The 15,342-nt window shown below is 38.3% G+C and overlaps 1 protein-coding gene across 3 annotated transcripts in view; it reads left to right on the top strand.

Moving 5' to 3' along the window:
- Positions 1 to 15,342, top strand: part of RNF214 (ring finger protein 214) — a 45,630-nt gene that overhangs the window by 29,332 nt on the left and 956 nt on the right. For all 3 annotated transcript variants that reach the window (XM_045556401.1, XM_045556400.1, XM_045556402.1), the window contains exons 7-14: positions 11,735 to 11,831; positions 11,988 to 12,076; positions 12,845 to 12,935; positions 13,136 to 13,234; positions 13,423 to 13,799; positions 13,929 to 14,061; positions 14,271 to 14,375; positions 14,653 to 14,748. In XM_045556401.1, the coding sequence (XP_045412357.1) occupies positions 11,735 to 11,831; positions 11,988 to 12,076; positions 12,845 to 12,935; positions 13,136 to 13,234; positions 13,423 to 13,799; positions 13,929 to 14,061; positions 14,271 to 14,375; positions 14,653 to 14,748 (1,087 nt within the window). The remainder of the gene's footprint in view (positions 1 to 11,734; positions 11,832 to 11,987; positions 12,077 to 12,844; positions 12,936 to 13,135; positions 13,235 to 13,422; positions 13,800 to 13,928; positions 14,062 to 14,270; positions 14,376 to 14,652; positions 14,749 to 15,342) is intronic.

The following is a 15,342-nucleotide window of genomic DNA, read 5'->3' as shown; positions in this document are numbered from 1 at the left end:
GGGTCTCGCTCAGGCTGGTCTTGAACTCCTGACCTCGAGCGATCCACCCGCCTCGACCTCCCAGAGGGCTAGGATTACAGGCGTGAGCCACCGCGCCCGGCCAAAAGGTAATATTTTGATGAAGTCTAGTTTGCCAGTTTTTTTCTTTTGTGCTTCATGTATTTTGTGTCCTAAGAAATCTTTGCCTGCTGGGCATGGTGGCTCTGCCTGTAATCCCAACTACTCAGGAGGCTGAGGTAGGAGGATCACTTGAGGCCAGGAGTTTGAGACCAGCCTGGGCACTATAGTGAGACCCCATCTCTCATAAAAAAATTTTTAAAAATTAGCCAGGCATGGTGGTTTGTGCCTGTAGTCCCAGCTACTTGGGAAGCTGAGGTAGGAGGAATGCTTGAGTCCAAGAGTTTGAAGCTGCAATGAGCTATGATCACAGCACTGCACTCTAGCCTGGATGACAGAGTGAGACCTCATCTCTAACAAAGTAAATAAAGAAAGAAATAATAGGCCAGGCATGGTGGCTCATGCCTGTAATTCCAATGCTTTGGGAGGCCAAAGTGGGAGGATTGCTTGAGGCCAGGAGTTCAAGACCAGCCTGGGCAACATAGTGAGACCCCATCTCTACAAACATTTTTTTAAAAAATTAGCCAGGAATGGTGATGTGTGGCTATTGTCCCAAGCTACTTTGGAGCCTGCAGTGGGAGAATCGCTTGAGCCCAGGAGTTCAAGGTTACAGTGAGCTATGATTGGGCCACTGCACTCCAGCCTGGGCGACTGAGCGAGGTACTGTCTCAATAAATAATTTAATAATAAATAAAAAAAGAAAAAAAATTTTTGCTTAACCCAAGATCACCTTCTTTGAGAAGGTTTATATTAATGTTATAGTTTAACTTTTACATTTAGTTATATGATCCATTTTGAGTTAATTTTTTGATATGGTACAAGGTAAGGGTCAAGGTTCATTTTTTTTTTTTTTTTGCATATAACTGTTGAAAAGACTACCTTTTCCAGTGACATTTATTGAAAAGACTATCTTTTCCCCATTGAGTTACGTTGGCACTTTTGTGGAAAATAAAATAACCACTGTTGGGGAAATATAATTTAAAAAACGAAAATCTTCTCTTAACCCAGACTGAATAAACATTAAAACAGATGTGATGTACATCACAGGCAATCTGCTGAGAGATTGCAAAGATGGATGCAGTCTCACCTCCTTATATAGCCAAGCAGATGTAACCCATTACATACATGCTTTCAAGATAAACAATAAGTACCATTTGTCTCACATAGTTTTTCCTAATTTTATCAAGGTAATTGGGGAGACCACCTGTGTTTGCTTTAGGTTGAAGGAGAAATAAACTTCTCATATCTCTATGACAGGAGGTAGTTTTGTAAATTGGAGTAAGGTGCCTTACTGAAGTTAGGCTCTTACCCTTCCACAGGAACTAGGAGATAAGGGCACTATCTCCTTTGATGTTTGCACTTCAAAACGATGGCTTTCAGGTCCTTGAGGAAACATTCCTGATTTGTCTGACTGTTTTTAGCCTTTATAATGATTTATATGTATTTGAAAAGGACAGCAAAAGAAATTTTGAAAGAAAAGGGAGATTCTGTTATTTTCAACTGGAAGAATTCTCTCTCTCTCTCTCTCTGTTTTTTTTTCTTTTTTTGGTGGAGACAGGGTCTTGACATGTTGCCCAGTCTGATCTCAAATTCCCAACCTCAAGTGATCCTCCCTCCCTGGCCTCCCAAAATACTGGGATTACAGGTGTGAGCCACTGTACCCAGCTCAAGTCTCTTATTTTTTAGTTTGTATTAAACATTTGCCCTTACACCACATAACTGTGGTTCTATTCCTTTTTTTGTTTTGTTACATTGATCTGTTTGTTTTTCCTGATATCTGCATAGTAGATGTTGAAATCAAGTATATCTTTTTTTCCAAAACTGTTTTGAATATTCTGGATAGTTTTTATTTCTGTATAAATTTTAGAATCAGATTGTTAGTTTTTACAAAAAGCGTGCTTGGAATTTGATTTGGTTTATATTGAATCTGTAGATCAATTTGTGGGCAACTGGTATTTTAACAATACTGAGATATTCTGATAAAGAACATGGAATATTGCTCTTTTTCTTCTTTAGTTTCTCTTGGCAATGTTTTGTAGGTTTTGGAGAATATGAGGTCAAAGAGGGAAAGCTTCTCCTTTGCCCTCTGAAGGTTCACTGAAAATTAACTGAAAAAAGCAGATTAATAGGAGAAAAAGTCAAACAAAATTCACTTAACACATTGACTGCCAACACACACACAAAAAAAATAGAAACTTTTCCTTGGGGTCTCAGTGTTTTATTATGAAAATAGAATGAAAACTTTGAGTGTAATTTAAAAGTAAATGTAAATAGAAAACTGAAATTTATTGACTTCTGTTCATTTAATCCACATTTTTAGAATTAAATTCTCAATATTAATTGTAACAGTAAGAACATCAACAAGTAAGATTTTATATATGCTTCACGCAGCCCCAGGGTCAAAACTAGGGTGTGTTAAATACAACTGTCATGGCAGTTAATGTGTTAATGTGCATAAGCACAGTGGAATTGCAGGAGAATGATTACTCATTGAAGCCCAGATGTTTATATGCCCTTCTTCATAAGGGAAAAGGAGATGGGATTTGTACGAGTAAATGATTTTCGGGTGAAAAGAATGAGTTCAAATAACAATGGCCTAAGACAAAATTCCCAGGAGAGGAGTTCTAGGGGAGGTAGTAGGAAGATGAGGGGCGGAACTTCACTGTGAACAAAGTCTGTCTTAATATGCAGATTAAGTCTCTTGGTTAATCTGTCTGAATTGCCCTCAGAAAAATACAGATGGTCCCCAATTTACAATGGTTAGACTTAACAAATTTTCAACTTTACGGTGTTGCAGAAGCTGTATACATTCAGTATGCTCCTCACCTTATGATGGGGTTGGATTTGGATAAACCACACTGAGTTGAAAATATTGTAAGTTGAAAATCAACTTACATCCAACTCACAATATGTTTATTGGGATGTAACCGCATTATAAATTGAGGAGTATCTGTAGATAAAAAGCCTGTCTGGACATGGCAGCGACTTCCAATATCTTCTCCTGTGGTTAATCTTTCCTGGTTATTTGATGGGATTCCTAGGGAGGGGTCTTAAGACAGTTGTATTTCTTTTGCAGAGAAGTTTTCATAGTCAGAGAAGGAATTCCAGAGAGTTCCTTCTACTGCTTCTAGAAGGAAACAGGATCAGAGGCACCTTGGTTCTGAGACTTATTTCTGAGGCCTTTCAGTTTTCTTTAATTCAAAGCACTCAACATGCCACAGCATATTTGGGGGTATCGTTTTCTGGGCTCCAACAAGGTCAAGAAGAAAGCCCCTTCTCTTTGTACTATTCCCTCAAAATTCTAGCCACCTTGGCCTTTCTGAACCTTTGTCTTTGTCTCCTTAATTCAGCAACAATGCCAGCTCTGCATTCACCTGCCCTGTGCTGCAGACTGGAAACTACCTCCAGGCAGTAAGCTGAGGCAGTTGTAGGGCGTCTTCATTTGTGTCCCTTTTCTCAGTGATCACAGTCCTGTGCTGCCTACTCTCCAGTGTTTGAAAACATTGTTTCGTGTTTTGCCCAGTTTTTTAGTTCTTTAAGGCTAGAAGGTAAATTTGATCCCTGGTACTCCATCATGGGCAGAAGCAGAATTCTAAATTCTATTCTGGACAGGTTAAATTTGAATTATTTATTTGCAGGATATATGTGCCAGTGTGTAGGAAACATTAGGAAAAAAGGAGCTAGAAATGAAGTTAGTGACCTGAGTAGCACAGAAGGTGATCAATGCTCATACATTCCTTATGAAGGATTGGAATGATGGGTAGAAAGGAGATTGTGGTCAGACAATGACCGAATAAAGTTTGAGGTTTGCATGTGGACCATCTGTGTATTCATGAGGTTCAAGGAGTGGCTTTGCTGGTTGGTGATTATCAAGATATGAAGTTTAGGAGGAAGAAGAATTCCAAGGTCTTAGTGTCAGATGGATCATGAATATATGGATATTAAAGTCACAAAGGATGTTGTAAAGGGTAGAGAATAAGGAATATAACCAGATGCTAAAAATTATCCAAGTGGGTGGAGTTGAGAAGGGAATGTAGTAGATTAGAGATGCTGAAATATTTTGGTCTCAGGACTCCTTTATACTCTTAATAATTAACAAGTACCCTAAAGAGCTTTTGTTTATGTAGATTTTAACTAATAATATTTGCTGAACCAGAAATTAAAACCGAGAAAAAATTTAATATTTATGTATTAACTTATTTAAAAGCAATAATAATAAACCTTATTGTTAAGATAAATAGCACATTTTTAATGAAAAATAACTGTTTTCCAAATAAAAATCAATTTAGGTAGAAGAATGACATTGTTTACATTTTTGTAAATCTCTTTAATGGAAGAAGCTTAATTTTCTTATCTGCTGCATTTAATTGATTGCAGTATATTGTTTTGGTTGAAGTATATAAAAAAAAATCTGGCAATACACAAATATGTAGTTGGTAAAGCAAGGACTATTTTAATAGATTTTAAAGATAATTGTGGATATGCTTCTTTGCTACTACTCCAAAACTTGACACACAGTTTTTTAAAAGTTAAGTTTCATTGCAGGATCTGAAACCATATCAGTAAACTTTTTGTACTTTTACATTAAAATCCATTGGTTTACCTTGAATTTTAAATGGATCATTTTCCTATGTGTAGAGGAGGAAAGACTTTTTCTTTTTTTTTTTTGAAGATTGAGTGGCTCACTGTAACCTCAAACTCCTGGTCTCAAGCAGTCCTCCTGGCTCAGCCTCCTGAGTAGCTGGGACTAGAGATACGCACCACCACAGCCAGCTATTTTTTTTTTTTTAAAGAGATGGGGTCTCAGTGTGTTGCCCAGGCTGCTTTCAAACTCCTGGCCTCCCACCTTGGCCTCCCAGAGTGCTAGGATTACAGGCATGAGCCACCAGGCCCTACCCTTTTCTACCCTTTCATGTTCAGTGACTAGGACCTGCAAATTAAACTGACAAAAGATTAACAGGAGAAAAAAATAGAGTATATTTATACGTGTAATGTGCATGCACATAGGAGAACTCAGTGGCAAGTAAATCAAAGGAATGGTTAGAATTTAAGGCTAATATACCATCTTATTAGGTGAAAAGGAGAGAGGAGAAAGGCACTTATGGGGAAAAAAATGACTTATTAGAAGGAGGGAGAAAGCATACATAGGGAACTTTTTGGAAACATAAATGGGTTTTCAGGAGAACACATAGAAGATAAAGTTTGTGATAATGTTAGTCTCTAGTATGAATGGTTTCTCCATCTTCAGGGCCATAAAGCTGCCCTGGGGAAGGGATTTGTGGTAGGTTGTATTTGTATTCTCCTTTCTGGGAGTAGATCTGCCTTGAAGAGGAATTTATGAAAGCCTTACTTCCCAGAAGTTCCTGCTTTTAGTCAGGAGTCCAATAAGGCTTTTTTCTGCATCTGTTGAATCTTAAATGTTTTCACCTTAAAATAATCTTTATACCAACTCTGTGGTTCTGAGTGGGTTCCAAAATTGATTTGGTAACAATGCATTGATAATTTAGGAAATATTGATTCAGAGTTATGTAGATATTCTAACTGTTGAAATAATTTTTTTATATAATGTATGTATTTTTTCTACCAACTCTCCTTATTATACAATATTTAAAGAATCACATTTGTTTGTATCACTATTTTCTCATCAGAATATTTAAGTAGTGGAAGTCCCTCAAGCTTACAGTGGTAGGTATAGATTTTCCAAAATTCTGATTTTTGCTTGAAAAAATAAATGCTGTCAGTTTTTTTCTTTGACATAACAGGATTACTTCATTCATTTTCAAGAACACATCTGCCAAATACCGGGTTCTAGTAACTTTAGTTTGTCTTTCAGTGATTCTTTTAAGTAAAAATGATGGTCTTTGAAAAAAAGGCTAGTTCAGCTTACAACTCAGACAATCTCATAAGTGCTTTTCCTTGGGACAACTATTGTACTTTGGCATGTAGCGTTTTATCACACAAAATACTAAAAAGATGTGTATTTAAGGGTTGAGATTTAATAAAATTAGTGTTTTTCATACCTTCATCAGAGTATCCTTAAGCACAATTGGCTTCCCCCTGCCAACTGTAAGCATCTGCAATGAAGAATACAACTAGTAGTATAATTTGGTGCCACTTCCTTGATTTGTATAAGGTGCTAATGTTTTTATCCACTATAATTTTTAGACTTTAAGTGCACTATAAATGTCAATACAGTTGTTCTAGGATAAACCATGGGATTCAGAAAAGTTATTCAGCTTGGACTACGTGAGCATCACTTGTGTTTGCTGCCAAGTATTCATATATAACATCACCTTTGATGATTTGTTGGTGCCAGTAGCAGAAACAAAATAGCAAGTCCAGCCAGAGTATGGTGGTGAGGTCCCTGTAGTCTCAGCTCCTGGGAAGGCTGAGGCAGGAGGATCTCTTGAGCCCAGGAGTTTGAGGCCAGCCTGGGCAACATAGAGAGACCCTGCCTCAAAAAAAAAAAAAAAATAGCAAGTCTAGCCATGTCTGTAGATGTGTCCATTTGTAAAACAAAATTACAGTTCCACAGATGAGATTTTAACTAAGTCTTCAAATTTGCAGCAAACTCTTGAATTTGATGATTTGCTGTATCATTAAAAAGTGGCACTGCCATAATTTATTTTACTAACTTTTCATCCAGCACACCTGAAGCAATGCCAGCTGTACAAGGCTGTACTTCTTTAGCTAATTCAATACAGTAACTTATCTGAAGTAAGATGTTTCAGTGGCTTTTTCCTCCCTCCCTTCCTTCCTTCCTTTCTATGTTTTTTATTTTAAAAATTTTTTTTTAGAGATAGGGTCTTGCTCTGTTGCCCAGGCTGGAATGCAATGGCATGTCATAGCTCACTGTAACCTCCAGCTCCTGGGCTCAAGGGATCCTCTGCCTCAGCCTCTCTAGTAGCTGGGACTACAGGTGCATGCCACAACGCCTAGCTAATTTTTCTATTTTTAATAGAGACGGGGTCTCGCTATTGCTCAGGCTGGTCTTGAACTCCTGAGTTCAAGCAATCCTCCCACCTTAGCCTCCCAGAGTGCTAGGATTACAGTTGTGAGCCACTGCGCCCAGCCTGTTTTTGGACTTTTTAATAAAGGCCATTCTAACTGGGGTAAGGTAATATCTCATTGTGGTGTTAATTTGCATTTCCCTGATGATTAGTGATGTTGAGCATTTTATCATATGTTTATTGGCCATTTGTCTATCTTCTTTTGAAAAGCTTATGTTGACATCTTTTGCCTACTTTTTAATGGGGTTGTTTGATTTTTTCTTGCTGCTTTGCTTGAGTTCTTTGTAGATTCTGGTTATTAGTCCTTTATCAGATGTAAATATTTTCTTCCATTGTATCTATTGTAAATATTTTCTTCCATTCTGGAGGTTGTCTATTTGCTCTGTTAATTATTTCCTTGGCTGTACAGAAGCATCTCCATTTAATCAAGTCCCATTTATTTATTTTTTATTATTGCTGTGATTGCCATTGGGGTCTTCATAAATTCTTTGCCTAGGCCGATATCTAGAAGAGTTTTTCCAACATTTTCTTCTAGAATTCTTATGGTTTCATGCCTTACATTTAAGTCTTTTATCCATCTTGAATTAATTTTTGTGAGTGGTGAGAGATATGGAATCTGTTTCAATCTTCTGCATGTAGCTTTTCAATTTTCCCAACATCCATTTATTGAATAGGGATTCTTTTCCCTAGTGTATATTATTGTCTGCTTTGTCAAAGATCAGTGGGCTGTGTGTGGATGGTTTTATACCTGGGATTTCTGTTCTGTTCCATTGGTCTATGTCTCTATTTTTGTGCCAGTACCATGCTGATTTAGTTACTTTTGCCTTGTAGTATAGTTTGAAGTCTGGTAATGTGATATCTCCCAATTCATTCCTTTTGCTTAAAATTGCTTTGGCTATTTGGGGTGTTTTCTGGTTCTGCACAAAGCGTAGAATTATTTTTTCTAGATCTGTGAAATATGATATTGGTATTTTGATGGGAATTGCATTGAATTGGTAAATCACTTTGGGCAGTATAGACATTTTGACAATGTTGATTCTACTGATCTATGATCATGATACGTTTTTCCACTTGTTTGTATCACCTGCTATTTCCCTTAGTATTTCATGTAATAGTTCTCTTTGTAGAGGTCTTTTACTTCCTTGGTTAAGTATATTCCTAGGTATTTATTTTCTTTGTAACTATTGTGAATGGTATTGCATCTTTGATTTGACTCTCAGCTTGATTGTTACGGGTATATAGGAATGTTACTGATTTGCATTCAAAAATCATAGTTTTTGTTTAAAAAGCATATGTAATGTATATATATGTTATATATACATAAATAAGAAAATATTTATTTTATAAGACTGGAAAAAGGTATAATAGTGATTCTTTGTGAGTAGCACAATTGTGAGAAATAGAGTTTTTTTGTTGTTGTCTGTTTGGTTTTTTTTGTTCTTGTTTTTTTTTTTTTTCTGAGACAGAGTCTCACTTTGTTTCCCAGGGTAGAGTGAGTGGCATGGCATCAGCCTAGCTCACAGCAACCTCAAACTCCTGGGCTTAAGCGATCCTACTGCCTCAGCCTCCCGAGTAGCTGGGACTACAGGCATGTGCCACCATGCCCAGCTAATTTTTTTCTATATATATTTTTAGTTGGCCAGATAATTTCTTTCTATTTTTAGTAGAGACGGGGTCTCGCTCAGGCTGGCTCAAACTCCTGACCTCGAGCGATCCACCCGCCTCGGCCTCCCAGAGGGCTAGGATTACAGGCGTGAGCCACTGCGCCCACCCTAGAGAAATAGAGTTTTTTAAAAAATACTTTAAAAAAAATTGTTGTATACTTCTAAGTATTCATTATCCGAAATGCTTGGGACCAGAAGTATTTTGGATTCTGATTGTTTTTGGATTTTGGAATATTTGCATTATATTTAGTGGTTCAGCATCCCTAATCCAAAATCGTCCAATGAGCATTTTCTTTGAGCATCATATTGGTGCTCAAAAAGTTTCAGATTTTAGAGCATTTCAGATTTTGGATTTTGAGATTAGGGAAGTTCAACCTGTGTTCAGCTTTTTACATGCGTTTTCTCGGTTAACTCTCTCATCATTCCCATGAAGTAGGTACTACTCATTTTTCAGATGAAAAGCTGAGGCCTAGAAAGTAACTCATCTAGGGTCATGCAACCAGTAAGTAGTTGAGTTGGGAACTTTCTATTTTGTATTTTCTAAACTTTTTCTAATGTTTATGATTTACATAATCAAAAACAAAATTAATTTTAAAAGTTATGCAAACATATTGGGACCTACAATAAGCCAGAATTGTGCAGTCTGGTAGGGTTCATTCATTTGAACCCAAAACCAGCTATGTAAAATAACAGAAGCATTGGACTTGAAAGAAATTAGGCCAAGAATTTAAAAAGTTGAAATATACCCAGTGGTTACTATTCTGCCAAGGATTTGTTTTTTTACCATCTGCTATGTGGAACCATTTTTTTATTTGTTTGTTTGTTTGTTTTTATTATAGATTGCTCCTACTCTTTAATGAAGTGAAATCTGATGTATACCTTACAGGCTAGTACATACAATAAGGCTGAGTATTTTTATAACTGTGTTCAAGAATTTCTTAACCATTTTTGTTATGGTCGTTGGTAGTTCCTTTTGTCTTGTTGGATCCTAGTAAGGTAAATATGGCCAAATGCCCAAAGGAAAAGATTTTTCATATGTGAATATGTAGAATGTCCCCATTGGCATAAGAGGATTTTTCTAATATAAGTGTATATTTGTAGTTGGCAGTGCATTTAATGAAAGTTAGAGATGTTTGTTAAACATCCATAATCTTTAAGGATTATTATCAATCACAGAAGGCAGTTGTCATGTTTTCCTATAATTACCCCATTGTCAAAGAGTGAATAGTAAGCTAGATCGATTATTGATTGCCTCTGCGATGTATCTCACATATTCTTATGATAAAAGAATTCTGATATATTTTGGAACTTGAGGAATATGTATTATAGCAGGAAAACACAGCTACCTATAAACTTTTATATAAAGAACTATTAGAAAATTTATCCTCTGACAGAAAGTTAATTTTGGGAGGACAATATGTGGAGGTGAAGGAAGAAAATGCATATCTACTCATTTCTATTAGATGACTTAATGTCAGAGAATGAATGAATTTGTGTGTAACACACACACACACACACACACACACACACACACACACACACACACACACACACACACACACACACCTGTATCTCTGAAATAGAGAACATGGTTGTGTGAAGAATTGGGCCAAAACCAAAAATATGTGAGAGGAAGGGGCCTTAGAAACTTCTAAGTGAATTGTTCCCTTTCATATGTGTAAGGTTACTAAAAAAAATAGGGAATAATATTGTTTCTCTCATTGAAAAAAAGTAGGAACATTTCTCTTAAGATGTAACTCTTCCCAAGCTTTTCTTCTTATTTTTACCTTTTTAAAATCTAGTGAAAATAATTTAAATATATTTATCCTATTCTGTCCATTGATCTGGGTAATCCATGCTTTCAGATATAAACTTCTTATAATCAAGTGTAATATAAGGAAATTCTTTTGCTGTCTCTGTTCCTTAATGGACTTTTCAGTCCTGAGTAGGGTGATCAAATGTCCCAGTTTTATCGCTGAGAATCCCACATCCCTGAGTGTGAATATTACATTCTAGGGGTATAATATTCATACTCACACATTCTAGAGGGGGTGAGTATGTAAGAAGGGAGGAAACCAATGAAAATAAATTCAGAGGTGGCCGGGCGCAGTGGCTTATGCCTGTAATCCTAGCACTCTGGGATTCTGACGCGGGAGATTCACTCGACCAGCCTGAGCAAGAGCAAGACCCTGTCTCTACTAAAAATAGAAAGAAATTAGCCAGACAAATAAAAATATATATGTAGAAAAAATTAGCTGGGCGTGGTGGCACATACCTGTAGTCCCAGCTGCTCGGGAGGCTGAGGCAGAAGGATCGCTTAAGTCGAGGAGTTTGAGGTTGCTGTGAGCTAGGATGATGCCACGGCACTCTAGCCTGGGCAACAGAGTGAGACTCTCTCTCAAAAAAAAAGAAGTTCAGAGGTATGAAGAGAAAGAACATTTTTTTTTCCTTTTGAAGAATGTTTACTATAGTTAAGAAAGTGAGAAAATCAGTAAGCCAGTATCTGTGTGCTTGGTAGTGAATTATGATTGCTGCATTAGATATGAATATTAAGTGGACTCTTGTATTTGGTCCTGCATTCTTCAGTACCCATATTAAAAGACAAGTTGGGAAATAAGAAGGCCATAATGATTTTGAAACCCCAGAATATAGAAGAACATTCTGCCTTCAGTGGAGGGTTTTAGTTCTAAGATACACTCTTTTTTCTGTGCTAGGTAACCTTGTTTTAGCAAGTGGAGATGTAAGCATTTTTACTTTCGAGTATAGGGCCTTTATGCAATTGCAGACCATTTGAAACATTATTTGTCTGTACGTATAGGACTTAGAGTAAGAGTTCCTATAATGTACCTGGCAGACCAATTTTGGGTTTTACTTTTGCCTTGGTACCCCTCAGCGAGCTTATCTTTGTTTTCTTACTCTTGTTCTTGGTTTCTTGTCTTACAGAGAGGTGTGGGAAATGGAACTGGATAGACTCAAGAATCAGGATGGTGAAATAAATCGGAACATCATGGAAGAGACAGAACGGGCCTGGAAGGCAGAGGTGAGAAGAGCTGATATCTTGAAAATCTTGATTTTGGGCTTCCTGATGGTATATACTTTTGGTATAGGAATAGAAGAGCCAGCAAGCACTTGTTTTAACTATCTCAGGGTAGCTTTGTGTATGTAAAATTACTGTCTTTGTGTGTGGTTTCCTTAGATCTTATCACTCGAGAGCCGGAAAGAGTTGTTGGTATTGAAACTGGAAGAAGCAGAAAAAGAGGCAGAATTGCACCTTACTTACCTCAAGTGAGTACCTTTCCATTCTAGAGGTTTTTTTGTTTTGGTTTTTGGTTTTTTTTGAGATGGAGTCTTACTGTTGCCTGGGCTAGAGTGCAGTGGTGTCATCATAGCTTACTGCAACCTCAAACTCCTGGGCTCAAGCGATCCTTCTGCCTCAGCCTCCCAAAGCACTAGGATTATAGGCATGAGCTGCTGTGCCTGGCCTCCATTCTAGAGTTTTAATTGTCTTGCAGTTTGTTTGTTTAGGTTTTTGAAATCCTAGGCCAGCAAGTTTGGCACTTACTCTGTCTTCATAGGAATTTTAAGAGCATCTCTGTCTGCAATAGTAATTGCTCCTTGATTTCTCTTTCCACATTCTAACCTTCTACACTCTCTAACTCCTTCCCTTCTACAGTTTTATGTTTTTGTACGTTTCGTTATATTATTTCCATTTGGATAAACTGTCTGTTAACCTGTCAAAGCATAACAAAGGTCTTTGGAGATTTCTTCTATGGTCATTTCTCCTCTTTCTGCCATGGAATTTGGAGGTCCTCTTTGGCATTTTCAGGCAAACAAGAACCCTCTCTCTGTGGTTGGTCCTCTTTCTCAAATACTTGGCTTAAAAGATGATGGAATTAAAGTAAGGCAAAGGACTTAGAATCTTGGCCTTCCCCTGCACCTACTCGTACCTCTTCTCTCAAGGCCAGTTAGCCAGCTACTGTTTGCTATCTTGGATAGCCGAATTAGGAAATGGGCTTTCTTTAATTCTGTAAATTCCTGTCGGTTTCTTGAAAGGTCAACTCCCCCGACACTGGAGTCAGTTCGTTCCAAACAGGAGTGGGAGACAAGATTGAATGGAGTTCGGATAATGAAAAAGAATGTTCGGGTAAGTGTGGTAATGGGAGATCATTCAATCAGCACTAGTTTGTGCTTAAACACTTCTGGCAATAGGGAGGTAGCCTTTTGTGTTGCCACTTAGGGCCTATCCTACCATTCCCCTTGTTTTCCTGATAACGGAGGGTGCGCTGTTTCTAGAGAGGCTCACTTAGCTCATCAGTAAAGGATAATCCTTTCTTTGTTTTCTAGGACCAATTTAATAGTCATATCCAGCTAGTGAGGAATGGAGCTAAGTTGAGCAGCCTTCCTCAAATCCCTACTCCCACTTTGCCTCCACCCCCATCAGAGGTAAGAGAGCTGGCTTTGGGAGTCCATCTTTCTGTCTTGGTGGCAGAGGCAGAGTCTTCTACTTACTCTTTTTATGAAGATATTGGGACCATCCCTATTCAGTGCAAGAGTTGCTCATTGATTTCTGCTCCATTTTCCTAAACTTTATTTTTCTTTCTCTCTTGTCCTCAACCTCTTCCCCTCTGCAGACAGACTTCATGCTTCAGGTGTTTCAACCCAGTCCCTCTCTGGCTCCTCGGATGCCCTTCTCCATTGGGCAGGTCACAATGCCCATGGTTATGCCCAGTGCAGATCCCCGTTCCTTGTCTTTCCCAATCCTGAACCCTGCCCTTTCCCAACCTAACCAGCCTTCCCCACCCCTTCCTGGCTCACATGGGAGAAATAGCCCTGGCTTGGGTTCCCTTGTCAGCCCCCACGGTCCACACATGCCCCCTGCCGCCTCCATCCTGCCTCCCCCAGGCTTGGGCGGTGTTAAGGCTTCTACTGAAACTACTCGGCCCCAACCAGTAGACAAACTGGAGAAGATCTTGGAGAAGCTGCTGACTCGGTTCCCACAGTGCAATAAGTAAGTGTCTTTAAGGATTAATTTAAATACCTTTGTCAGAGAAACACTTAATGGGTTAAAATAGGGGAGGTTTCATGGGTATTGTCTGTGGGTACTGCATAAATCTCCCTCAACATTTTTCTTTCTTAGGGCTCAGATGACCAACATTCTTCAGCAGATCAAGACAGCACGTACCACCATGGCAGGTCTGACCATGGAGGAGCTGATCCAGCTGGTAGCTGCACGACTGGCAGAACATGAGCGGATGGCAGCAAGTACTCAGGTAAGAAAAGCTACTTGGGAGAGAAGTTGTGCCTACTGAGATGTTGGGCAAGAGGCATATTTCAGAAAAATTTGGGGTGGGAAGAAGCATTCTAGCCAAGGGTAGCTAGTCTTTCTTCCTTTGCTGTACTGGGAAATGAATGATTTCTTTTTGTTATATGCTCTATTACTCACTCTCTTCCCTTACGCTGACAATGTTTCTACCCACAGCCGCTTGGTCGGATCCGGGCCTTGTTCCCTGCTCCACTGGCCCAAATCAGTACCCCAATGTTCTTGCCTTCTGCCCAAGTTTCATATCCTGGAAGGTCTTCACACGTAAGACTCTTTGTCTTTGAACACTGGGATATTGAGAGGCTGGATGTGGGGAGGGAGTAGGTTTACAGTGGAGTGCAGGAAGAAACCATCATCTTATCAGTTGGGTTGTTGGTAGCCCTACCGGGAAAATGTGAGTATTTTTGGCAAGAATCTATATTTGGAGTGTTATTTCTTTCCATGTAAAATCTTTTTGCTACATGGAAATAATAGATGGAATTAATGGGTATAAAAGGCAGAGGTTCCTTACCTTTTTGACCGTGCCTCCTCTCTTCTGCAGGCTCCCGCTACCTGTAAGCTGTGTCTAATGTGCCAGAAACTTGTCCAGCCCAGTGAGCTGCATCCGATGGCATGTACCCATGTGTTACACAAGGAGGTGGGTGCTACACACCTTCCTCATTTTCTACTCTTTCTTTTCTGATAGCTAAGATAATTTTTTGTGAATATTTTACTGTGTTGGTGCTCATTATTAATATATAATCATATGGTTTTCAGTAAATTGGGGCTTAAACATTAGCAGAATCCAGAGTACTGCAGCTAGGATCTCTCAGCTTCTTTTTACCCCGTTCCTTTCAGGAAACTGGATAAACAATTCACACTAGAGCACTGAAAAGTCACTTTTCTTGGAAAATTGACAATAAGAGATAATCCCACATATCTAACCATTGTTCCAAATATAACATTGTCAGGAGACTTTGCTTAGATGAGAGGAATGGAATGGGGAAGATGAATATGAGATTAATTAGTAACTTCATTAACAGAATAGCTTGAAGGCCAGAGATTATCTTCACAGACTGACAAGTTATTCCTAGTGTCTTTATGATATTACCAGGCAGAGTTAAGTCTCTTAGCAGCAGGGATGATTCCTTCTTAATGATTTTGTTTTGTTCATTTTGTCTTTCCAAGAAACTGAATTTACATCTAAATTCTTGGTAAGAAAGAAACTGAATTTACATCTAAATTCTTGGTA

Source organism: Lemur catta, chromosome 7 (genome assembly GCF_020740605.2).
Source record: "Lemur catta isolate mLemCat1 chromosome 7, mLemCat1.pri, whole genome shotgun sequence".
Classification (NCBI taxonomy): Eukaryota; Metazoa; Chordata; class Mammalia; order Primates; family Lemuridae; genus Lemur; species Lemur catta.
This window is presented reverse-complemented; position numbering and strand designations above follow the sequence as displayed.